We start from the raw sequence: 25,993 nt of genomic DNA, 5'->3' as shown, positions 1-25,993 counted from the left end.
TGCACAGTCACAAACCAGTTGGCAGGAAGTAAGGGAGCTAAGAATTGGCCTAGACCTATGAAATTACAGATTAATATCCATGCCCTAGAGCAGCTCACACGAGTGTGCAGCTATCAAAGTTCTGAAAATGTTTGTGAGAGATGGAACAGCTCAGACAGCCCAAGCTGGGATTACCCACAGTTATGATTTTTGTGTGTCTAAGAACAAGACCTGGATATTTAAGTGTTGCACACAAAAGAGATCCTTTGTGCTGGAAACCATGGGAACAAAGTCCCAGAAGACTACAACCTTTTGGCTTCCTTAAAAAGAAGGGAAGGATCTAAGCCAAACACACTTAAGAACTTTTGTGTTCAAAACCAGAAAGGCACAGCAGAGATAGCAGTTTGTTGTATCCACAAAAATATAGTTTTATTTGTATATCCAAATACAGGATATTTACTTAAATGAAAACAGTACGCTCACAATTTAAATAACAAGTTCACTTGCCATTTAAAAACCACGGTCTTAATATGTCTACAACTGCCAGTTTTATTCCCCAAATGTTAGAGAACTTGCAGCTTCTTTCTGTTCTTTATGCAACTGTTTTGCCCTGTTTTTCAGCTCCTCTGCCTTAGCATCGTTCTGCTCCACGCCATCTCCCAGTTTGTACATGCGGCTGGCGTTGGCACAAGCCCACACGTGGCCCAGCTCACAGCCTTTCAGAGAGTACTTCAGGGCATGGCTCATGTCCTTGGGGACCCCAGCTGCTCCCTGCAGGTACATCACACTCAGGTTGAAGCAGCTGGGAGCAAAATTGCTATCACAGGCTTTTGTGTAACAATCCCTAGCGACAACAGGGTCAGGCTGATTGTCGTTGGCTCTCCCGTCCTGGGCCAGCAGCCCAGCGCTGTGACACGCATTTGCCGACTTCTTCCCACCTTTCTCACATGACTTCATGAAAGATTTGTAGGCAGCTTTCAAATCCGGGTTGAGTCCACCTGCCAGCCGAGAACCAAAACATTACTGTGAGGACATGTTAAAACAGCTGGGAGCTTTCTGCTTTGCAGGATGCTTCCCTCTGGAAATACAGCATCCATCACTTTAGACTACAGTCAACATTTAGGACTTCAGACACATTCAGACATTACTACTGTCTCAGTGACAAACAGTTTGCTAATGTCTTTGACTTAGAAAACTCTCCTCCACTCACCAGTAAACACAACAGCACCAGTAACCAAAATATAACCCAGACCCACAAAACATTCTTTCCACTCCTACATTCATGGATTTAATATCTTACACTAGGCAAAATTATTTTACCAGTATTCCTACACCAGATTGTTACTAGTTTTGAACTACAGTAAAAATATTGTTCCTTACTAGTACTGTCATTTGGAACATCTGTGACTAATTTAAGTGTTTTCCATTACTGTGCCAGCAAATACATTTTGAGCAGACTTGGGGGCTACTTAGGTATGCATGTTACTAGTCTGTGAGTTTCTTTCTTATTTTCTTTCACTGAGAATAGTCTGACCAGAAGAAACGTTATGAACTGAACATGCAGCAACATTGAGCACTGGCTGTACTTACCTTTTAAACGGATGTAATCATTAAAAAAAATATACGTAGTTAACATAGAGCTGATTTTTCAGAAGGAAGCAATTTTAGGTTTTCTACCCTCCCCCAACTTTCATGAGGTGACCACGAAAGGGGCGGGCCAGGTAGTCGCTCTTTCAAGGTCAGGAGGACAGGCAGATGTGAGGTCGGCCAGGTACGGGAACAAGGAGCTCAGGGAGGCGGTGGAGCCACCCGAGGGCCGGGAGCCCCTGCCCACCTTTGCCGAGGGCCTGGTAGGCCCCCAGTTTGTAGCAGCTCTCGCTGTGTCCGTGCTCCTCGCAGTTGTCTCGCAGCACCCGCGCCGCGGCCACGAAGTCCTTCTTCACGGCGTCCAGGTAATCGGCGAAGCGCTGGCAGCCTGCAAGGGGACACGGGCTGAGGCTCCCGCCGGCCCCGCGGCGGCGGGCAGCGGCGGCGGGGCCTTACCGTCCGGGTCCTTCTCCTTGAAGCACTGGTAGCTGTACTCCACGTGCAGGTTCTCCAGGTACGCCCGCACCTCCTCCTCGTCCGCGAAGTTGATGAAGCCGGCCATGGCCCGGCGCGATGGCTGCGGCGGCTCCCGCGGGCGCCGAGGGTTGGCTTCCGCACCGCCCCGGGGCCGCCCCTTCGCCGGGCCGCCCCCACTGCCGGTACCGGCCCGCCCCTTCCCACACAGCTCCTGCCGGTACCGGCCCGCCCCTTCCCACACAGCTCCTACAGCTCCTGCCGGTACCGGCCCGCCTCCGGCCGCCCCTTCGCCGGGCCGCCCCCACTGCCGGTACCGGCCCCTCCTCCGGCCGCTCCTTCCCGCACAGCTCCTGCCGGTACCGGCCCGCCCCTTCCCACACAGCTCCTGCCGGTACCGGCCCGCCCCTTCCCACACAGCTCCTACAGCTCCTGCCGGTACCGGCCCGCCTCCGGCACCGGGAACTCCGACGGTTCAGCGGTTTTAAGCGGTAACACGCTGTTAGAATTGTACTTTGGGAGTTTTGACCCACCGAATGCGTATTGCCGAGGTCTGATTCAGCGCGACCCATAAACTGAGGCATGGCAGGACATTAATTGCGCTCTGCATGGTCTAGGAGCGTGCAGGGCTGCTTTCTCCATTCCTCAGTCTGCCTTCTGCGCGATTTTTTTCTGGATTAACAGTTCAATAATTTTCCAAATCCCTTTTAGAGCAGGGGTGCTGCTGTGAGAGACTGCTCCCAGCCACCGCTCCTTTCTGTGCTGCCACAAAAGCTCTCACAGGTGCTTTTTCAAGTACTGGGACCTCCACTGAGCAGGCAGAGCTAGGGCTACAGGGAACACCCAGAGTGTTCCAGTGGTAAGCACTTAACACACAACGAACCCGGGTTCTCCTATGATCTGAGGATCACACAATGGTTTGGGTGGGAAGGGACCTTAAATATTATCTCCCATCTCCCTTCCATGGGCAGGGACACCTTCCGCTAGAACAGGTTGCTCAAAATCCCAACCTGGCCTAGAATACTTCCAGGGATGGGCACCCACAACATTATGGATTAATATAACCCAAACGTGATAACAGAATACTTATACAAAACATGGCACACTCTCCAACTCCAGCAGTTCTGAGCACAAACTGAATTTTCTCTGAGTAAAGTAGCACATTAGAAATCCGTGTGATGAATTGCTTAAAGTTAATCTGAATTGGAGTTAAAATAAATTTCAAAGAATATTTGCAAATGCTTTGTCCCAAATTATTTCAGTAGGATAACACCAGCTTGAGTTTTCAGGATAAATAGAACTCAGTTAAATCTTGGGTAGAGTCTCCCATAAGAAGAAGCCTTATCCTTTATTAAAGGCTAGAGCTAATTGTGATCAACCATCAACAGCTGGACTGGCAGCAAACCCTGCCAAGTGCATAGTTGAAACACCCTTTACATCTTCTAAAGTATTTCCTTAAAACTTCTCAGACTGTTAAAAATTTGGCTTGAAGTTCAAGCACATTTTCCATATGCAGCTAAAGTCTTGTTTTCAATATATTTTGACCAAAACCCACTGCCATGTGTGTGAGAGTGCGGGGAGAAAATACACATTGTTTGGCCAATGCTGGCTGCACTCTGGTCGTGTGAATCTCCATCCTGGATGGGGCCTTTAGAAGATAAACTGCTTTTGTACCAGCAATACTGGAAATCCAGCTTCGAAAACATTTCAGTTTGCACAAGCTCAGTAGAAATTCCTTGGGTTTGTTAGTTTAAGTCCTTGAAGAGCCTGCTCTTGCTGGGATTTTGTCTTTGCAGTTTCTGATGCTGATGTTGAGCCTGTGCCAACTGCACCATATGGCTGCTCCATACCAGAGGACTCCTGAGTACAGCGAGGCAGGCCCAGAACAGGCACTGGGAGCAGGGGGTCAGTCTGTCTCTGAAAGTGTTCACTGCCTCAGCCTGGTTCTTATCATAAATTCTGAAAGCAAGACATCTGGTGATAGGTCAGAGTGAATCAGTGAGTTTAAAAGACACTGAAAGAACAGCCTGGAAGCTTGCAAAGACATTATGAAGTGGAAGAAACACGTAATGGACTAAGAATAATAGTACAAGCTGCTTCCTTATCTAAGTTAATATCTCTGTCCATAATTATATAAGTTGTTTCTTCTAAGCAGATTAGGTTTTTAAGTGGTTAAATTCAGAACATGAAGATTCTTAATTCTGTGCTTGTCAGATCCTGAACATGTAGTTTATTTTCTCTACGTCAGCAGCCTAATCTAAAGAATTGAAACTAAAACTGACCTTTGTTATGCAGTCCTAAACTGGTAGAACTGTATTTCATATTATTTATAGAATCTTTTCCCATGTTGTAAAGACAGAAACATAAACAATTTTAGCAATTGTTCATTAATATTTATGTGTCTTGCTGATTGGCAAACAACAGTTACTCAATGCTTCTGTACATAGATTCAGCAATTCTTTTACATAAATTCTAGATTCTAATTCATTTTATTTGGATAGAGTATTTGTATCACTCTTTACTTTGTATCCTGAAATAAAAAATAACTGTATTTTCTTGACCAACAGTACATTGTATGTATTGGTTGGGAGACAGCTTTTCTTCGCTACTACTGTTACCTGAAACCTGAAATTATTTTGTATGGCATGGTTTTCTGCTTATACCAAACCTCCGCTCCAAAGCAGGCGGCAACACCTATTGTAGTGGTGCGGGTTATTACTCACATAACCAGAATAAACCAGTTTGTGCAGGAAACACTTAAACTGCAGAGGCTTGAGAGCACGAAGCGAGAGGCTGACGCCCGTTCACGGCTGTGGGAGGCGCCCGGGCCCACAGCGCTGCTGCTCACCTGCCCCAGGCGGGCGCTCACCGGCGCCTCGGAGTGCCGGGCTCCCGGCTCCGAAGCCGAAGTAAATGTCCCACACAGCCGTAACGAGAGAGGCCGATGCGTTTTGCTGAGCAGTGGCCCCTTCTCCCCACACTCGGAGCCTTAAACGCGAGTGTTGACGCTCCCTCAGCGCGGCACGAACCCGTGCTGGCGCAGCCCCTTTAAGGGAGGCGGGTTCCCGGCCGGCTGAGGCAATATTCACTTCCAGGTCGGGCGGGTAAACACGGGGGAAGGGAGGGAGGGAAAGAAAAAAAAGCGCAAAGAGAAGGAGCCCAGCGACGGGAGCGGCTGGCTGGGCGCTCGGCGGCGGCACCCAGCGCCGCGATGGTGAGGGGGCGGCGGGCGGCGGGCGGCGGGCAGGGAAGGAGGGAGGCAGGGAAGGGAAGGGAACGGGAGCTGTCCGCCTGCAGCCCCGGGCGCCGGAGCCGGCGCAGGTGGCGGAGGTGACCCCGGGGAAGGGGCCGCCATGGCGGCGGCGCAGCCCGGCTGAGGGGCTCAGGCGGGGCCCCCCTCCCTTCTCTCCCTCCGGTACCGCGGCCGGGCCGGGGCAGCCCCGCAGTTCGTTGTGTAACCGCCGCGCTGCCTCCCGTTATGTAAAAGGGCGCTCGGGACCCGGCGGACGGCAGGGAGGGAGGCTGGCTCCCGGCTCCGTGCGCCCCGGTGTCCGCAGGGCGCCGGCAGGGCAGCGACGGCCGGCCCGGGCCCGCCGCCCTGACCGGCCCCTCGCATCTCTGTGCGGCGCCGGGCGGAGCGGGGCAGAGCCGGCCCGTGTGAGGGCACGGCCGGTGTGAGGGCACGGCCGGTGTGAGGGCACGGCCGGTGTGAGGGCACAGAACAGCGGCCGGTGTGAGGGCACGGCAGAGCCGGCCGGTATGAGGGCACGGCCGGTGTGAGGGCACGGCCGGTGTGAGGGCACAGAACAGCGGCCGGTGTGAGGGCACGGCAGAGCCGGCCGGTATGAGGGCACGGCCGGTGTGAGGGCACGGCCGGTGTGAGGGCCCGGCCGGTGTGAGGGCAGGGCAGAGCCGGCCGGTGTGAGGGCACAGAACAGCGGCCGGTGTGAGGGCCCGGCCGGTGTGAGGGCACAGAACAGCGGCCGGTGTGAGGGCACGGCCGGTGTGAGGACAGGGCACGGCCGCCGGTGCCTCCGGCGCCTCCAGCCTCCCCCAGCCCCGCCAGCACCTTCCCGCTGGGAATTGCTTTGTCCAGGGTCCGTGTGCAGGAGCCCGTGCCAAGGCACGGTGCGTGGGCCTCGCTGAGCTCCTCCAGCGCGGAGCTGCCAAAGGAACAGCCTTTCCCTGCTCCAGACAGGCCGGAGCAGAACATATGGGAGCTGTTTGGATTGCTCCTCTGCTCCAGACATGAGTGTGCATATTTGCTTTTCAAGAACTAGCAGGAGACTCCTGGGCTATCTAGTCTCATCCCTTGCCATTAAAAGCCTGATTTCAGTCGATCTCCTAATAAAGTTACGTGTCATTGCTATTGAAGTAGGTACATTTTGTGCCTGCTCTTCCGATCAGTGAACTAGGGTAGGATTTCATTGTTTAACTATGTACTAATGTCTAAATTTATGGCAAAACTTCCAGTTCAGGGCATTTCTACATGTCTTTGTTGCTGTGTTCGCAGTGTGCTTCTCTTTAATGGCTTTTTTCTGTCTATAGTTTATATTCATTGTGCTGTATTTATTTATAGGTAGCATTTGTATCTCTCACCTTTTGATCTTGTAGGCTAAGAAAAGCTGGGTTTGTGCCTATTCCCAATGTGCTTTTCCTCTCCAGAGCATTCTAGTAGCTGTTACCTTTAAACTGAAATGCTGCTGCAGATATTTCTTAACGTAAATAGCCCTGTGAGATCTCCAGAGTGTCTCAAAAGTGGCTTATTCCTTCCTTTTTTTTTTTTTTTTAAATGCTTCTCCTGGCACCTTCTTTGTCTGCTTCACCCTGGGGTTTTTGTTGTTGTTCAGCACACCACTCTGGTTCCACTCTCCATCATTTCTAATTGATGAACTCGGATCTGAAGTTCTTGATATTAATCTTGCAATAAGTGGTCTTACTATGCCATTCTAATGGGGCACTGTTTAATTTTAAGCCTCTTGTGATCGCTGCTGACTTTGTATCAGTAGCAGCTTTAATCAGTATGTTCCCACTTTTTGTGCCAGAATAGTTAATGGTAAATTGGAGTTTTGGGCATAATCCTTCCTTGAGTCTGGCTAATAAATCACCGACTTCTGTTTAATTCCATTTAACTTAATTTAAATAGGATAATCATAAAGCTTTCTTAGTAGCATAAATCATGAAACTGTTTATTTTTCACTGCCTTTTATTTGTTAGCACTCAGAGGAATTTTGATGGCTGTTGCTTGAGTTGTTATTTCTTAATTGTTTTAAGGATGTTCATTTTAAGAAAGTAAGTAAAGTTTTGGAGCTGTGGAGAAATGGAAAACAGGTGGAAAACATGGTACAAAACACCAAAGACTGAGGCTCTAAATGACCTTTTATTTTCCTGTTGATGTTTTGAGAGAAATTACTGCAACAAATTGGAAAGTTCTTAACCCTGTACCCATCTCATCCTTTGAGGCTTCAGAGAGGGAAAGGCAGGTGGGCCTGGCTTACAGAAACTTTGCATATTTGGGGTTTGTTTTTTATACCTGCAATTTGGTATAAAACTTGGGGAGCACATCATAGACATGGTTTTGTTAGAGATAAAATTGGTGTTTGTCTTCCAGCGTTACATACTGCTTTATTGAGGGGGGAAAAAGAACCAGCCAAAACAAAAGACTACCAGTGGAAAAAAGGAAATTTGATTTTTATTGAGTCTGAAAGACAGAGTTTGTAGGAACTGAATCTGTCAGGCTGGAGTTGGTAGGATCAGCACAACTCCTGTAGTGAGAAAGGCTCACACAGCAGTGGAATTTTTTTTTTCCTGTGAATCTAAAGTGGAATGATTGACAGAAAACAGCAGTTATACCTGTTTCTTGCTTTTTTTTTTAAAGGTATTGTTATATAAGCAGGTACTTTGCTGGTGATGCTTCCCCAGAGGAACAGGATTTCGTTTGGATACTCACACGCAGCCAGTTAATCTGGGTTTATAATGCTTGGTTTAAGATTCTCTGACTTATTCCTGGTGCTTTAATGTGTTCCCTTAAGCTCTTGGTGCTTTTTAACTGCGCTTCAAAAATGTGTTAAATATATTCTAGTGGTATTTAAAGGTGATTCATGGAATTCTCCGAAGAAAACGTGGAGGGTAATGTTCTTTGGGAGAACCTTTCCAACTGCCCTGGCCTGAGCTCGGAGCTGAACTGGGAACATCAAGTTGGAGCAGGTTTTGCATTTCAGTTCCCCACTGTATTGGGTTACTGTTAGAGACCAGTTCACTCCATCCCCCTGCACACTTTTGGCTAGCCTTGATTATATTGAGCACTTAAAAAGTTGGATTTTTTTAAAGAATTAATTTAAATAAGCCTTTAAAAGCCCATCTAAATGCAGTTATTCTACTTTTTATGCTATTCCATAAGCTAGCCAGGTTTTAGACGTGTCACATTACTCTCATAATATATGTTTTAGTTAATGAAGGCACCCCAGCTTGCATCATATAATGCATAATTCTGTGATTTGGGGAATTAATTTTTATTTTTGTTTCCTGGTTACTCAATTAATTTGATATAATGAAAGAAACTGTGAGGTTAATTGAATATCAGATAATTAATATGACTATGAAAAAATAAAATAGCATAATGGAAGTTCTACTCAAAAACTGCTGTGTGATGTTTATTAAATAAAAAAAAAAATTTAAAGGCTCTGCCATGGTTGATGTACATTTATAGTGTCTCATTAGACAGAAGGTGATCTCAAAGGAAACGCCAGGTTTGTCTGCAATCTGACATTCAAAAGCAGAGCTAGAGCAAGGAACCACTTAAATTCTGACCTTGTAAGAGCTTAAATGCAACTTTTAACTGGTCAATATTGTGCTGGAGCATAGAGGAGTGAGAAGAGGAATGCCTCCAGCTCACATGAAAGGCTTTCAGACTGCGTTTGAGCTGTTCTATTTCAGTAGCAGACAGTCTAGGAAATTGTTTTTAGGATGCTTGTCAGAGGACTTTGTTAGATACAGATAAAAACATTTTTCCTGTCTGTCCAGGTTACCTCAGGAGCCTTTGTTAGGGGTGTTCCCTCAGCCTTTTGGCAGCAAGGTGAAGAAATGTTAACAAATGTCTCCTGTAATGGGAAAAGAGTTAATAAAAACTCTTGTGTTGTTTGCAAGTGTAATTGATCCCTGCTTGTGGTTGTTGTTCCTTGATTGTATGGAGATGCCCTGCGTGAACTTGCAGAGGGATTATGTAAAAATGAAACTCACATTTCCAAAGGACAGATTGGCCGCTCAGAGGTACCGGTTGAAAAAATAGTTTTCTGAGTCATATGCCAGTGGCCTATCTTCAGGGCTAAAAATTCTCATTGGAGTTTGTTCACTGATACATAAAAGTGTTTCAGCTTTTCTGACAGACAGGAAGGAACAGTTCCAGGAGGAATGAAGGGAGCCAGTATTCTGGTTTTGTCATCTTCGAGCATCAAATTAGAAACACAAGATCCGATGGAGATGTGGATGTCTTTGCTTCAGTGGGAATGGTTTTCATACACCTTTGAGTGAAGGTTCTGATTTTTGTTTGATTCATCAGCTGTCATAGAAGTCCTGGGTATATGATTTTGAGTTAAATTAAAAGGAAATTTTCTCATCTCCTATAAAAAATGTAATATTTTAAAATAATCAGGCATCGTTGCACACTACAAAGAAACAAAATGAAACAAAAGACATTCACAATTCTAAATTCTGTCCTTCGTTTTCTTATCAGCTTAAGATTGGAGGCATCCAAAATTGCCATTTTCTGATATGGGAGCAAGTTGCATCACAAAGTAACTCTTGTTTTTATAGCAATACAATGTAATAATAAAGCTTAAAAAATAATGAAACTTAAGCACTTAGCAAAACTGAGTTTGCTTTCTAGAGCAAAAGCTCTAGAAAGAGCTTGCATTTGAACAATTTGGAGATTTTATTTCCCAAGCCTGTACTTGAGTCTTTTGGAGCTATTAAACTGCAGTCTCTAATTGTTGTCAATACATGATTCATTAGACTCCATTTCATCTTTGCCCTTATGTGGTACCTCCCAGTCCTCAAATATGTGCACCTTATTTTAGAAGACTTATTTCTGTAAATTTATTTATATTTCTTCTCTATAACCTTTTACATATTTCAGTGTTCTTGTGATCAGCATATTAGGCAAGTGAAGCAACAGAAGTTACATGAGCTGAGAAAGAAAGGTGAAATTATCCAGAACTTTCCATATAAAAGGGAAGCTACTATTTTTCCTACAGATGAGATCTGGTAACAGTTGATGCTGTTATTTTCAATATTGTCTGGGGGAGTATGTACCAGTCACTCAGCCTTCCTTTGTGTGGTGCTGGGGATGATTCACAGTGCTGAGAGTCATTCTTTATGTTGATTAATCTGTGTGGCTGAAAACAGTAGGTTATTATAAGACATGGAATAAAAAAACCTGTGAGATTTTCATGTATAAGTGTACAATCTCAAACACTGAGGGAAAAGATCAAGTTTATATTTTGCCTTGTCCTTTGTACCCAGACTTCTGCTATAGATGATTCCCAGGTGCAGAGCACCTGGAAAAAGGAAAAGGATTACTATAATAGATGTTAGTTTATTGCTACACAAGCTTTGGAATTAAACCTGTTGTTCTTGGATTTCCTTTTTTGATGTGAAGCTTTAGCTGCCCTTTCCAGTATCAAAAATTGCTCCTATAAATGCAATTTATCTGCTGTATCTGTATTTCCTATGTAGGTTGGTAGTAGACTTCTAATATGTGTTGACTTAAATGAAAGATTAAAAGAAATTATTTTAAATCCAGAAGCATAATTTGATTTTTAAATCTTCTTTCAGTGTGTCATGATTGATTAATTCCCAGTAGACTTCATAAATCAAAATTATTTTTCAGCAATTGCTTTTCTTCCTCGGGGAACACAAGTAGGGTTCAAAGCAGAGCAGACGTGACTGGATGTGGTTCTGGGGAAGGAGTTGTTCATTGTGTGGCTCTGAGGGAGACATCTCCTCTTGTAATATTTGCCACATTAACAAAAAAGACTTTATAGAGTAATAGAAGGTTCACAGAAAGAATGACTTGACTAAATCTCCTTTGTTTTGCTGTGTTTTGCATATGACAGGAGGAAGCTTCTCCATATTCTTTACTTGATATCTGTTTGAATTTCCTGACTGTGAACTTAGAGAAGTTCTGCACAGAGAGACAAGATGGAACATTTTGCTTGCAGGAGCCAGGAATGTTCCCTCAAGAAGTGGCTGATCGACTGCTGCAGACAATGGCATTTCATGGTAAAAACAATCATTTGTGGGTCAGTGGTGAAAATATTTCACTGGAATGTGACGTTGCAGTTCTGCTATATTTTTCTAGTAGAATCTGCTGCTGCAGCTGCTACAACTGAGTTCTGTAATCCCTTGATAGAGGATTTTTGTTATTTTTGCTTTATACAGCTTCAGCTGGGCTTTGCATTGCCACATAGATCTAAGCAGAAAGTTCTTAGTCTTGCTTTATGATTTTAATGTTCCTTTATTTGAACATTCTTCAGTCTTCTTTCAATCACTTCAGAAAAAAAATATTCTACTGCTTCTAACAACAGTACCTCTTGAAGAGCATTTAATTGATTTTTTTACTTTATGCCCCTGTGATTAAGCTAGAAAATAGCCTTGTAAATCATTAAAACAGTTTCTCATCTCTCTTAAAACTTTTATTGTCATGGAATTATTTGTTTCAAAGCACTCAGTTTTAGAGTGGTATAAACACCTTATGGTATTCTTACATTTTGTGTTCTGGTTCTCTGTCAGTATATCTCTGAGGTGAGGGCTGCCCTCTTGGTTGCTTGCTTTAAACATGATAAAATTTGTATAATAAAACTTCTTATGAAAAGTAAAGGTATAAATTGTGCTGGAGAAGAGACAAGAAACCTGTTTCTTGAGATCCTGGAGACTTTTGTTAAAAACATATGACACTAGGAAAATTATTGTGAACAGACCACACACCTTGTCCTATAGGTGCAGATTTAGTTTGGGTCTTTCTGGGCAGGTACTGGTGTTGGGGTTTTCTCAGGTTGTTCTGGCCAGAAGTGACAGAAGGAATGGTCCTAAAAAAGACAAGCTCAAAAAAAAAAAAAAAAAAAAAAAAAAAAAGGTAATCTTTAATACACACTACTTTCTGATAAAGAATTATTTAGAGTAGTCCCAAGAAACCAGATTCAAGGAAACTGAATTACCAGAAACTTATTACTGGTGCTGGCAGTGGTGAAGACACTTCCAGACACCAAAATGTCAGAAGGACAGAGTGCAGGATGGAAAAGTGTGTGGCAGGTAAACATGGTGTGCCTAAGGGAGGCCATGGAGAGAGCCTTGGTCCTTAAATGAAGAGATAAACAAAAATTAAGGAGTAATCTAGTGATACTTTAACCAAACAATAATTATATTTATTGCTTTTACTTTTCCTGCTCCATACCAGTTGTTTCATCCCATATTTTTGCTTTCCCCACAGAAGAGGAAAGTAATGGGCAGAAATGCCTGAACCATTTGCTCCTTGGAATGGTCTGCAGATCTCTGTATTAATTTGCCTTTGTAACAGAAGCAATTACCAGCCCATGACATAAATCCAGACTGTAGTGACAATGATGTTATTATTCAAATATATTGCATTTTTATTTAATTTTCTTTGTTAAGTATGTGTGAAGCTAGGAGATTAAAAGCTAGGAGTATTGACATTTATAACCCTGTAGGAGCAAAACTAGGACATGTTCTTCCTACTCCTTTTGTGGGGATGCTTGTGAAACTGTACCCTTCACATGGCTTTTCGTAATCTTTCTGTTGATAAGACACTAAGATCTCATGTTTGTATATTCAGTGTGTTTTTGATAATTCCATGCTGGGAGCTCAATGGATTGTTTCAGCCAGGCTGCTGCCAGTGTCTTGAAAGAAAAGGCTACTTATGCCTTCTTTCTACAGAGTAAAAAGATGCTAAACAAGATTGTTGCTTTTTCTTTTTTTCATCGCTGTCTTTTTCTCCTTCCCACCCTTTCCTTGCACCCTCCTTTTTCTATTCTTTGAATCACTTCTTAGGTTTCTTTCTCACATTCAGCTTGTTTCTGAGCAACACTCCTACCTTCTTCATATAGAACTTTATTAGTTTAATTTAGTATTGATGCTATTTAGGAATTCAAGCAAATGCTAGATTATGTAGTTAAAACAAGATGAGAACAGGTCGTTAATAGGTGGTGCAATCTTGAGGTTAATGGGACCGTGGCCAGAGGAGAATTACACTCAGAAATTTTGAAATTCTGTTTTTAGCACACTTCTTACTTCTTCTAGTTCAGCTAGAAGAATACAGTAAATGAGGGCAGCAATCTGATTGTTTGTTTTTGAATCATACCCATATTTTATTCATTGTGTGTTCCATTTTCTGAGCCAAACAGGTAATATACATTTACTGCTTCTTATTTAACCATCCTATTCTTAAACCTGGAATTTTCCAAACATGACATTGTGATCTTCAAAGTGGAATCTCAAATGTGAGATTTTTGGGCTTGGTGGCGTAGTGATCCAGGGCAAACTACTTTGTAAATAATTTTCTCTGCCAACCCTATTTCCCCCTTTGGGTTCTTGATGTCAAAGTGGTGTTGTGTGACACTGGAGCCGAGCACTGATGCTGTTTTCCCCCAGGGCTCCTGAACGATGGGACCGTGGGCATCTTCCGAGGCAACCAGATGCGCCTGAAGCGAGCCTGCATCCGCAAAGCCAAAATCTCAGCCGTGGCTTTCCGCAAAGCCTTCTGCCACCACAAGCTGGTGGAGCTGGATGCCACGGGCGTCAACGCAGACATAACAATCACAGACATTATCAGTGGGCTGGGCAGTAATAAGTGGATCCAGCAGAATCTGCAGTGCCTGGTGCTGAACTCACTGACTCTTTCTCTGGAAGATCCCTACGAGAGGTGTTTCAGTCAGCTGTCGGGGCTCCGCGCCTTGAGCATCACCAACGTGCTGTTCTACAACGAGGACTTGGCAGATGTTGCTTCACTTCCCAGGCTGGAAAGTCTGGATATATCCAACACCTCAGTCACTGACATAACAGCACTCCTCACCTGCAAAGACCGGCTCAAGTCTTTGACCATGCACCACCTGAAATGCTTGAAAATGACCACAACCCAGATCCTGGATGTTATAAGAGAACTGAAATACCTGAATCACCTTGATATTTCGGATGACAAACAGTTCACATCGGACATAGCTCTTCGTTTACTGGAACAGAGAGATATCCTGCCTAACCTTGTGTCTTTGGACATTTCTGGAAGAAAACATGTCACAGATAAAGCTGTACAGGCATTCATTCTGCAGAGGCCCACAATGCAGTTTGTGGGACTGCTAGCTACCGATGCTGGCTACTCAGAGTTCCTAACAGGAGAAGGAAACCTGAAGGTTAAGTGGGGGAATTAATTTCACTGAAAAAGTATACTGTGCAGGGAAAACAGAGCTAATCATTGGTAACAGATGTATGTGTGTGTTTCAGTAGGAGGCTGTAAGGTTCATTTTTTTTTAAACTGTTAATTATAATTACTGGCTGTAGGTGAAATTCCTACTTCATTTTGACACAACCTGCTAAATTTACATAATGCTGTATATATACATGTACTTGTAAGAGGCATCTGTTTTGTGTGCCTTTTCAGTGAACCTTAGATCCTGATTTACTTAACAGAGCCGAACTTTGTCTGGTCTGAAGTCACTTAGTGGGATAATATTCTCTGGATTCCAGACAGTATCTGGCACAAGTCAGCAATGTGTAAGGGGTGGAGGTAGAATTTGCATGAGCTTTGGGCAGTTCATGATTAACACGGCAGATACAATAAAGCTGAATAACTCAGCTGCTGTTATGCTCCATCACCACTGCTATTTCCTCTTAAAATATTTCTACTCATCTTAAAAGGTCTTCTGGTGATGATACAACACCTAAAACGCAGTATCTTAGGATGAAAGACTTCCTCTTCTTGAACAAATCCTCAGTTACTTAGCCCATTAGGATGAAATAATGTTTTCTGAAGTGCATTTTATTTATCTTTTAGAGTCAGGCAACAAGACATCATTCCCTGTTTTGTAGAATCTGAATGCAGTTATTGGAAAATGAGCAGGTCAGAATTTATTTAAAAAAAGTTGTTTTACACATTTCAGTGGTATATCATCTTTGACACTGAGTTTTCTTTTGTGCTGTGTCTTGGGGATGATGGAAGCTGTAGAAGGAATGAGGAAGAGTGTCCATAATTTAATCTGTCTCCTGTCCAAGTGTAGTTTTCCACTTCAGTTTTAAAATTCAGAATGCTCTTGTAATAGGCAAGTGGAGTAACACAGCTACACAATTTTGTATTTTTTCCCCCCCTGAAACGTTTGACAGTTGTTAAGAGCCAGGTCTCTTGAGTACTTAGTTGTCACAGCTGATAGCCAAGTGTCTGTTGAAATGTGTAGCTGGAGAAAGCAAGTTCCCCTGTAGGGTGATGATATCCAGCCTGATGAGGTTAAACCTCATGTGTGGTATAAAATAATACAATGTAATCCTTGCTGTTCAGAATACTTGCTTCATGGAACTGTCTGTGCCGTGAAAAGGCAGGAAGGAAGAAGGCTGTAGTAATGTGAAAATCACAATGGACTTGTGGCACTGAGGTTTGCAAAATGCAGTTTGCATTCCTTTTTTTTAAGGCACAGTTGTTAAGAAGAGTCTGTAGGCTGTGATTGTTTTTGTTTCCTTTTTTTTTTTTTTTTAATGACCTAAATTCATTAGTAACTCTACTGAAATATTCAACTGCTTAGTCTAAATACTGCTAAAGAATAAACAAGACACAGAACTCATAGGAACAGCAGAGGTAAAATATTACTGTCTTTACAGCAGCCCTGTGAAATTTGATTATGAGCATTAGGCAGATATTATAGTTGAGAACATGAAACCAAGTGGAAATTTTTCATGTAGGGTATAATTTGCTGTACAACATGTCAGTAAGCAGGGTTGTCCTGTTCTAATCAGTAGGGAATATAAAACAAAATCCAAGATGCTTTCTGTTCTCTCAAGACTATAATATATTTCTGATCTCAGAAGTTTCAAAAAAACCGTGCCTGTAATAAAATACAGGATGCACAGAATGTGACACTTCATATATGAACATTTTGCTTTTTTTGTATGTGCCATGTTAAGTAGAACAAGTTCTGCATGCTGTCCTAATAGTTTTAAAAAACAGAGATTGCAACAATGATTCAGTAAATAGTAGGACTGAGGAACAAACCATCTTCAGTTGTACAACTTACAGTTATAAACAGAGAAAATATCATTAAATGGGAGCTAGAGCAGGCTGGCAGTCATTTGCTTACCGAAGGGCTTGGCCAAATCACTGCCTTTGAAACTGCAGCTTTGCATTTTTTGAGAACGAAACTTTGAAAGTAAAATGTTGACATCTTGAACTAAAGATTATTTCTGTGTTCACAGGTGTCAGGAGAAGCAAATGAAACTCAGATTTCGGAGGCACTGAAGCGTTACAGTGAACGGGCCTTCTTTGTGAGAGAAGCACTCTTTCATTTATTCAGCCTGACACATGTAATGGAAAAAACTAAGCCTGAAATTTTAAAGGTAAAATAATAGTTTTGATGGCTCTCATGTGTTCTTCATGAGCTCATTCATCCCCAAAACTCTGGTATAAATTAGTTTATAGGCTTTTACCTTTTTGGTTGTGTTTTTTAAGATAAAAATTGTAATGTTAAATAAAAACAAAGAACTGTTTAAACAAGAGTGATGTAGAGGATGCCCTGTAGTGTTTTGTGTTAGGTAAAGTTGTTCTGTACCAATGTAAATTAACTAAATTTAGTAGCATGAAAATTATTTTTTTCACATAGCTTTGAATATGATATGAAATACTCTTCAGATGCTGAATTCTGTCATTAGATCGTATCTGTTGGGGTTCTAATCAAAGGTCTGTGTACTTTTATTCACCAAACATAGCAGTGCATTCTGCTGATGTGCACAAAACAGTAATACAAGGACAGAATTCAGTGACAGTTTCTCTACTGTCACCCTCCAGTATGGTGATGGGCAAATGGATATTGTTAGTGTTCTGTATGGGGCTGTAACCTGGAGCCCAAGAACTTCCTTAGAAATCCATTCTAGGCATTGGCTTTCCATGTCTAGAACAGCAGAAATTGTTTAAGTTTTGTAAGGATCCTAAAAAGAGGCACTGGTTGGACACATGGTTTTTATTTTTCTTACCCTCTTTGGTGTTGAACAAGTGGCCTTAAATTTGCTGGCATCAATATCAAAAAGACTTTTCCAGTCAATTATCAACAAGAAAAAAACTATTATTAGGTGTTTATCTGGTGAGATCACAATCAACATAGATATCCAAAAACATGATTCAGGAAGAGGCTGCAAAAAGTCTGTCCTGACCCATTAGCTCAGGATGTGCTTCAGAATGGCTCATCACCAAATAATAAGGCACTACATCATTGTCGTTGCACTGCAGAAACTGTCCTGCTTCATTCACCTCTGGAAGGGCTCAGTGATTTTATCCCAGCCTGGCTCTTGCTAGGAATTTCTTGCAATCTGTGCAGCCTCTTCTTTGAGAGGTTGCTACAAGGAACCTCGTAGCAAAAGGATTTGGGGCTGTAGAAGTTGCCAGTTTTGAATCGCTGAGCAGGAGGAAATGTTATTCCTTGAGAACTAAAACCACACCAGATGGGTTTCTCACTCAGTACGCGGGAGGCAGGAATTGGGTGCCGTGAGTCATTGTCTCAGCCTCGAGCGGGAGGCAGATTGCTCTGGGGGTCTGTGTGCAGATGTGTGAGCAGCTAACGTGGGCCCCACTGTTGTGCTGCAGCTGGTGGTGATCGGCATGAGGAACCACCCCCTGAACCTGCCGGTGCAGCTGGCGGCCAGCGCCTGCGTCTTCAACCTCACCAAGCAGGACCTGGCGGCCGGGATGCCCGTGCGCCTGCTGGCAGACGTCACTCACCTGCTCCTCAAGGCCATGGAGCACTTCCCAAACCATCAGCAGGTACCAAAACTGCTCTGCCTTCCCTGCCAGTCTCTGTCCTGCGGGTCTTAAGCTTTCCCCACGTGCCAGCACCTCACAGAAATATGTTCGTAGCAAGGAAGCGTAGCTCTGGTTCGTGCCTGACATGTTCTGGTTTCTGAAAATTCCTTTCCCAGGGGGTTTTCTGTAAACAAGAGCCATGTTTTGGTAATGACAAGAACGCTTACATATTTGACTTAGGAGGGGCTTCTCTTGATGTCCCTCTAGTTTGACCAATGTGGTCGAAAAAGTTTGTCTTCTTGTCACCAATAGAATTGGTGTGTGTAGAAGAGTATAAAAAGGAAAAGGTTTTCCTGAAAATAAGTCACGTTTTCAGCCTTCTGAAGCCAGAGTCTTTGTGTCCTTGTAGTGTGCAATAACGACAAGAAAGTATTCTGAAATTTGCGTGTTTCTAATGATGAGATTATTTTCCATTTCTCACAGCTGCAAAAGAACTGCCTTCTTTCACTATGCAGTGACAGAATCCTTCAGGATGTCCCATTTAACAGGCAAGTTTTTAGATGTCACTTGAAATGAGTTACAGCATTGCAGAATGTTTTTCTTCAGAAGCTTTGTTTCTGGCCTCGGTTGTGCTCAGTTTAAATCATTCCAGTGTACTGAATTTATCTGGCCTATATTGTTTTAGGCCTGTTGACCCAAATATATACCATTGAGTATAGGTCTGAAAAATTCCTTTGCTATACAGGGTGTTTGTTTACTTCACATGGATGGATTTATCCTTAATTCCATGTAACAGAAGTTAGCATTTCTCTGGGGTTGCTTTTTGCAGACATTTTTCTACTCAAATATTTTGTTGAACTGCTTTGAAGTATGATGGTCTGATGTTTCAGGAGATTGTGCCAAATTTTTCTTCCTTCTTTGGGAGCAATTCCTGTGCACTTTGATACATAATTAGAAATAAGACACCCTAACCCGACAGCTTTAAACTGACAGAGGCTCATACAAATATCTGCAATTTCACTGTGTCTTTCTGTTTTGTATGATATGAAGCATACTTCTGTTGTTTATGTACATCTTTTTTTTTTATTGAGACTTATGAAAATCACTTTTATTTTTAACTTCTAGGTTTGAAGCAGCTAAACTTGTTATGCAGTGGCTGTGTAATCATGAAGATCAAAACATGCAAAGGATGGCTGTGGCCATAATTTCCATTCTTGCTGCCAAGGTATGGAATTGAGCTTTGAGATGATAGGATAACATTTCTGAAGTCTAAAAAAAAAAAAAAAAAGTTGATCTGCTTTTGTTTGTTTCCAGCTTTCAACAGAGCAAACAGCTCAACTTGGTGCAGAGCTCTTCATTGTTAGGGTAAGTCAGATGTCTTCCTGCCCTCCCATCCTCTCCAGCTGTTCATACTAATGCTGTTCCTGAAGAGACAAAGTTAACATAAGGAGATAAAATTCTAAGAACATATTAACATGTATTCATGTGAAAATTGGTTAGAAAGTGAGCCAAAGTGAAAAAACTCAACACAGTTAATGCAAAGTAAAATAGACATATCTTGATTTGAAATTTATTGTTTAAGGTTTATTTATTGTTTATTGCTCAAAAAGAGGATATTTGAAGTAAATATTGCTGTAAAGGTTCTGAGTTCTGTGGGTGGCTTTGTGCCATCTGTAATAGCCTTACACATGTAATTACTGTGGAAAAAAAGGAATTCCTTTAGCAGGCAACCATGTACACAGAGGGGAGGTAAAAAGTTTAATAGCTGGTTTATTTTGTATAGTTTGACTCTAAACGTTTGTGTCTTTACTCTGCATATAAAGGACAGCTGTGCATTGCCCAGTTAGTGTAGAAAAAAGCAGAGGAGTTAATACATATATTGATATTTTGATTTTTTTTTTCCCCCCAGCAACTTCTACAAATAGTTAAACAGAAAACAAATCAGAATCTTGTAGATACCACCCTCAAGTTCACACTGAGTGCACTTTGGAACCTCACAGATGAATCTCCAACAACGTGTCGGCACTTTATTGAAAACCAAGGGCTAGAACTTTTCATGAGAGTCTTAGAGGTGAGGAAGTGGGGCTTGGTGGTGGATTATCAACACAGGTTTATAATTAAAGCTGTTTCAAGAAAACGCATAAATGTTTACTTGGTTTTTGTTTCCTTTTCCCACAGTCTTTTCCATCTGAATCATCCATCCAGCAGAAAGTTCTTGGACTTCTGGTGAGATGAAAAAGAGAAAAAACTCTGAAATATATACTTTAAAATTTTTATTTTTAAAGGGTTTTTTTTACCCTGTATTAATCTGAAAAATTATTTTCCACGTTCTAATATTTTTTATGTTGTTCTTTAATCGTTGTAGTGTGTATTATTCACATTTGACATGTTTTTGGACTGTTTTATGTTTCCTCAAAAGTTATATTGAAATTGATGGTTAGAGTAAATAAAAAGAGCTTTTAAGAAAGGAGAGTGAGGCTTCACATTAGTCCAAATGCAAAAAGTAGGTTGAAAGTCAATGAAATGCAGAATTTTGCACTGTTGGAATTTTTTGTCTCATGTTGTGCTTGAGACTGTTAAAATCAGCCTTTGATCTCGTGTAATCTACATGTTAGTGGCATAAAATCACTTACAAGAAAACCTCTTTGTTTTGAAGGAAATTTCTGCATTAGACTAGAAAAATTCCCTAAAGCAAAAGTAGTATTTTGGCCCGTGGTGCTCACCTGGATGTACAGAGATCTCATCTGAGTGTTTACCTGTGTCTACTCACACAGTACAGTTTGAAGTTCATGTTCCTCACACCGTCTTCTTCCTGTTGACATTTTCTCTTTTTTTTTTTCCCATTCTTCATCTCCCCATTCCAGAATAACATAGCTGAAGTTAAAGAACTCCATTCTGAACTAATGTGGAAGGACTTCATAGACCACATCAGTAAACTGTTGCACAGTGTGGAGGTGGAAGTCAGCTACTTTGCAGCGGGGATTATTGCTCACCTGATCTCTCGAGGAGAGCAGGCCTGGACATTGAGTCGCAGCCAGAGGACGTCTCTCCTTGAACAGCTGGTACAGAAATGATGGTGAATTTTATCACAGTCTTCTCTCTTATTTTTTCAATGTTTGTATTTAACAATCAATGTTCTTGGTTCTGTATTTTGCAGCACGCTGCCATTTTGAATTGGCCAACCCCAGATTGTGAGATGGTGGCTTACAGGTGACTATTATCTTATCTTGTAATCAGGAGTTTGGGGGGTGGAAAAGAAAGCATATCACATATTTAGTTTAATCTGATATTTGCAAGTGGTTGTCTTAAATGAGTTTTAGATGCAGCAGACCAACCTCTTAATGTTTATCAATGTCTCCTGTAGTTAATATATGAGCAGACATATGACCTCTGAAGTAATAATATCTAGTAATAAAACAAGTAACTGTTTCACTCCTTTTGTTTTTTTTAAATAGGTCTTTCAATCCATTTTTTCCACTACTTGGCTGCTTCATGACACCTGGTGTCCAGTTATGGGCAGTGTGGGCCATGCAGCATGTCTGCAGCAAAAATCGTATGTATTGAGAGAATATTAGCCTTAAAAGTCTTATTTTTTGATATGTTATTCATTAGCATGAAGTGGGAAACGAGAGAATTTCTGGGCTATTCACTCCTAATCCTCTGGAGAAACTGTATTTGGGGCTTGACTAAATGGGGCAGAAAAAGGGTAGTAAAAGTTCCTTACATCTCTTCTATTAACTGAAATTTTACATCTAGATACATAGTATTAATTCCAAGATGTGGATTTGTTAAGATTTAACTACATTTTTTTTTTGTTTGCACACGTGTTTTTATTCAAATAAAATATGCAAATATTAATGCTGGGCAGCAAATTCCTTTTAAATTCAGAGCAATGACCATGGCAGGTAGCAGTGTCTTACTATTGGAACAGAAGCTGTAGCTAATTCTCATCTCTAATTGCCTTTTTGCAGTAACCTGCTGTGGCATAAATGTTACTTTTTTAATCTCTTTCCCATCTGCAAAATGAGAAGTAGAACTATTGGAGAGCATTTGATGTAATGCACAAGTGCTGGGAAAAGGAAATAAATCTGCCACCATATCTAAATGTAGGAGGGGACAAACCTTCCTGGCTTTTAATGCTTTTTTTGTTTTGACAGAAGTTTTTGGCATGAATATATCTCTATAAAGCAGATTTTTTTCTGAAGTATTTGAAGTGTTTTCTGTCCCAGTTTTTAATCTCCTTGATGGCAGCATATCTAGGCTTGTTTATGCCTGTCCCATAAATCTTTATTGCTGCAGTGTAAGGCATCTATTCAGGACCTACCAATAACATGACATAATCCATAACTGCACACAGAATACTGCTTTGCTGCCCTTCATAGAGCTCATAAATACAATGAGCCACTGTTCCCAGGGTACTGTCCAGAAATCTCTGAGGTTCTTCATGTTGAAGTCAGACTCTTCTGACAGAATTGTTTTACTGGTTAGAGCTGGATAACAGCTTTTAAATAAGGTCCTGTAATTTATCTTTGTCCCTCAGTCCTGTCAACTTTGTGTTGTCCTATTTGTTCTATTTATTTTTGGTATTTTGTCTGCCCTCACCTCTGAGCTTTTAACATGCTACTGAGGTTTGTATTGGCCTACTCCTGATCTGAGACCAAGACAGAATTCCTTTAGTTCTAATGGTGGTTGATGCCAGAAACTTCTGGACAAAGTTGCAGAGAAACCAAGTGTTTGGTAGCAAATGTAGTAACTTACTCTGGGGAGAAGTGTGTTTAATTCTGAAATATGAAGATGTATTTGGGAAGCAAATCTTCAGCTTTTGGTGCTTGGTACCAAGAAAGCTTTTAGCAGTCCTGGAGAGGAGATGCTTTTTATCTTGACCCTCTCTTACAGATGACAGTGTAAAGTAGTCTAGAAGTAATTGGTTCAAAATTTTTTGTATTTTTTTCCTTCTGCTGCTGTTTGTTTATGTCATAGTCACCTCAGTGAGGTAACTGAACTCAAACATTACTAGTGCCACAGTAAATGTGATCCCCAGTGAAATGCTCAACATCAGCATTAAAACAAGTCTGGTGTTGCATCACTGAGATGAGTGGTGAAATTGGGCCCATCTGAGGTAATGCCCTGTGGATTGCATTACAGTCATCCTGACCTTTCCATAACAACTTCTGGAGCTTGCACATTACATTCACCCTACAGCTCTTTTTATAGCTGTTCTCTGCTCTTAATAATGCTGCAGCTGATGGAGGTGTGATTTCAACTTACTGAATTCCAGAATGTAAGTGGAGAAAACTGAAAAGGCATTTGTAGCAGCTTATAACTGATGAGAGGCCACCATCAGTATATTTGGCAAACTATTGGAAGGGACTAGTTTGTATTCACTCTCCAAGCCTGGACAAATGGTGTGGTACATCTGATACCATTTTTTGGTAACTCTTCTGTATTATTACCTGGATACTCATAGACACTACAGTGCTTTTGATTCCCATTTCTTCTGGTTTGTTTATGTGCATTTAAAATGCCCCTAGAGGAGGTGGGGGAAAGAGAGAACACTGTGCATATTACAGGGCATTTTCCAGTCAGCTGAGACAGACTGGTAAGTGACCTGATTACAGCTGGAGTCCTGTCCAAATAACCCTGTTGTGTTGTCACTTGTCAAAGTACTCATGCACTTCTTTGGACACTTTAGGGAGTGTCTTAAATACTGCCTAGGGACAAAAGTGGATTTGAATCAGTGTTTACAGTATCTGCTACCTTTACCCTAGATAATTCTGGTTTTAATTCCCTTTTTATAATCCCATTACAGCCGCCAGATACTGCAGCATGTTAATTGAAGAAGGAGGTTTGCAGCATTTGTACAACATCAAGGAAAACGTCCACACTGATCCCCATGTCCAAAGGATTGCAGTTGCCATCCTGGATAGTTTAGAAAAACACATTATGCGTCATGGGAGACCACCACCGTGTAGAAAACAGCAACAAACCAAACCAAACTGAAAGCTGCAGGTAGAGGAGTGTAAAGTATTGTTCTCTGTAATAATCCTCTCTGGTATGTGTGTAGTTGGAGTAACTTATAATATATTGGTCACCATTAAAGTGATTTGCTGGTATCTGTGGTACCCAAGCCATGTGTGGTAACCTTGCTGAACGTCACCTTTAATGGCAACCTCGTACACAACTTGTAAAGGGTCACAGCTTGAGCTGGTCATGCCTGTAGGGTTAGTGCTGGCTACCAGGAGATGCAACTTGTACAGATCAATATGCACAGCTGCAAAGAAGACTTCAAGGAGTATCTTGTTTTGTGACTGCTGGGAGAAAAGGCTATTCCATCCTTGTGATTGCTGTTCATAACACTGTTCACCACTTCGGTGTTTGAATAAAACTGTGTGTGGTTGTGAGATCAACATTTACAGGCTAAAACAGAAGTCCATGCATGCAGGTGACAGAGAGACTTGTAACTAAGGCGACCAAAAATGTCCACTGGCTCATAACCCTTCTAGACATAAATGGGGTCTTCAGCTTCCTTTTCCTTTTGCCTGCAAGCCATGTCCTTTTGTTTTCCTTGCTGCTGGGAAGATGCCTTTTTACAGTTCATTTCTCCTGAGTCCTCCCTGCTCCAGCATCATCACTTTCAGGAAAAGGGGAAACCCACTGAACAAAGCAGTAGAAACGGAACTAAAAATGAGAGAGTACTAAAAGGATGTTTGAGAATTCTAGTTTTATAACAAGAATGAGGTTTTGTTGTTGTGCGACTACTTTTGGTTGCGTGTGGTATCTTTTGATTTTAGGATACTGATGGGGATAGGAGAAGGCTCATTAGAGCAAAATAACTGACATGACTTCATCATGGAGGGAGTTGCATGTATTCATAGAAGGCTGGGATATTTGGTCACCTTATTTATAAGAGACTAGTGATTGCTCTCATTTTCTGTAAATATTCTGTCAGTATTGAGCAGTGAATTATATTTCCAAGCCATCACAGTGAGTGCAAAATATCACCCGATGTTCTGTGTAAGCCCTGTGTCAATTGCATTGTTTGTGGAGTGTGAAATTTTACATAAAGATGCTAATTGTAACAACTTCTTTCTTTCTTGGTTACCTTCGGGTTTCAAACCATGTGTTGAATGAAACATATTGCACAGTGTACAGATGCCTGATACAATGCAAGTGATGGAAGCAAACTGCATGTCCATTCAAATTCAATTTGATTTCAGGTGTTGTTTTTGTTTATATGCTTAGTCTCCATATTTCCATGGCAACTGCTTGATATTCAGAGACTTCTGTAAATATTGAGTAATTGAATATAAAAAGAAAACTTATGTTTGGTAGCTTAGTAGCAGAAATGGCTTCTTCATGATGACCATATTTTACTATTTTTAAGTCCTTTCCCTCCCAACTCCCATCCTTCACATAAAAACACTGCCTCTAATCTTCAATAACCTAATTGATGTGTATTTCAGCAACTTCAAAAGGTACTGATCCAGTAATTTAATCAGTGTTTTGTAATTGTTTTTTGTACAAGAGTATAATTTTGGCTGGCATAATTTTCATCTGTAGATCTGATTATATAAAATTTTCCTCAATTCCAACAGAAATTCAGCTGGCTGTAGCTCTGAATTCTGAAGGTAGTTTAAAAATTAAAATCAGCCTCCAGGCTTTTACACACCACCCTTCTGAGATGTCTGCTGTGGAATTTCCGTTACATGAAATGGAACACAAAACTTGTCAAAATTGGTGTCAATAGAATAAATATAAATCAATTGCTACAAGATTTTAAAATAAAGATGACAACTCTCCTTACAGTGCTGTCTTTTCCTAATAACAGGAGAAGTTGCTGAAGCAACTTAACTGAAAAAAAAAAAAAAATCTATTCCTCCATGCAGCACAAAATGCAAGGATGATGCTGGCATCAGGCCAGATGTCTGAAAGACATGTCACTTCTAAAGT

The 25,993-nt window shown here is 41.8% G+C and overlaps 2 protein-coding genes across 3 annotated transcripts; one reads left to right on the top strand and one right to left on the bottom strand.

The window, feature by feature from the left end:
• Positions 1-382: 382 nt before the first annotated feature.
• Positions 383-2,184, bottom strand: COA7 (cytochrome c oxidase assembly factor 7). Its single transcript, XM_066325472.1, has 3 exons — positions 2,023-2,184; positions 1,814-1,954; positions 383-977 (listed from the first exon to the last, which is right to left on the bottom strand). Exons 1-3 carry the CDS (start codon positions 2,126-2,128, stop codon positions 529-531), a joined length of 696 nt encoding a protein of 231 aa, XP_066181569.1. The 5' UTR covers positions 2,129-2,184; the 3' UTR covers positions 383-528.
• Positions 2,185-5,150: 2,966 nt separating this feature from the next.
• On the top strand, positions 5,151-25,848 carry LOC136365138 (protein zyg-11 homolog B). Of its 2 annotated transcripts, XM_066325467.1 has the most exons (14): positions 5,151-5,254; positions 11,154-11,319; positions 13,705-14,459; positions 16,507-16,647; positions 17,888-18,064; positions 18,527-18,591; positions 19,169-19,268; positions 19,358-19,408; positions 19,953-20,114; positions 20,222-20,269; positions 20,908-21,105; positions 21,201-21,253; positions 21,499-21,596; positions 23,853-25,848. In XM_066325467.1, the coding sequence occupies exons 1-14, from the start codon at positions 5,252-5,254 to the stop codon at positions 24,041-24,043; spliced, it is 2,208 nt and encodes a 735-aa protein (XP_066181564.1). In that variant the 5' UTR covers positions 5,151-5,251; the 3' UTR covers positions 24,044-25,848. The 2 variants fall into 2 exon arrangements, with proteins under 2 accessions (XP_066181564.1, XP_066181565.1); XM_066325468.1 differs by lacking the exons at positions 5,151-5,254; positions 11,154-11,319 and adding an exon at positions 11,344-12,576.
• Positions 25,849-25,993: the final 145 nt, after the last annotated feature.

This window comes from Sylvia atricapilla, chromosome 9, assembly GCF_009819655.1.
Source record: "Sylvia atricapilla isolate bSylAtr1 chromosome 9, bSylAtr1.pri, whole genome shotgun sequence".
Lineage (NCBI taxonomy): Eukaryota > Metazoa > Chordata > Aves > Passeriformes > Sylviidae > Sylvia > Sylvia atricapilla.
The sequence above is the reverse complement of the archived record's forward strand: the minus strand, read 5'-3'. Positions and strand labels throughout refer to the sequence as shown.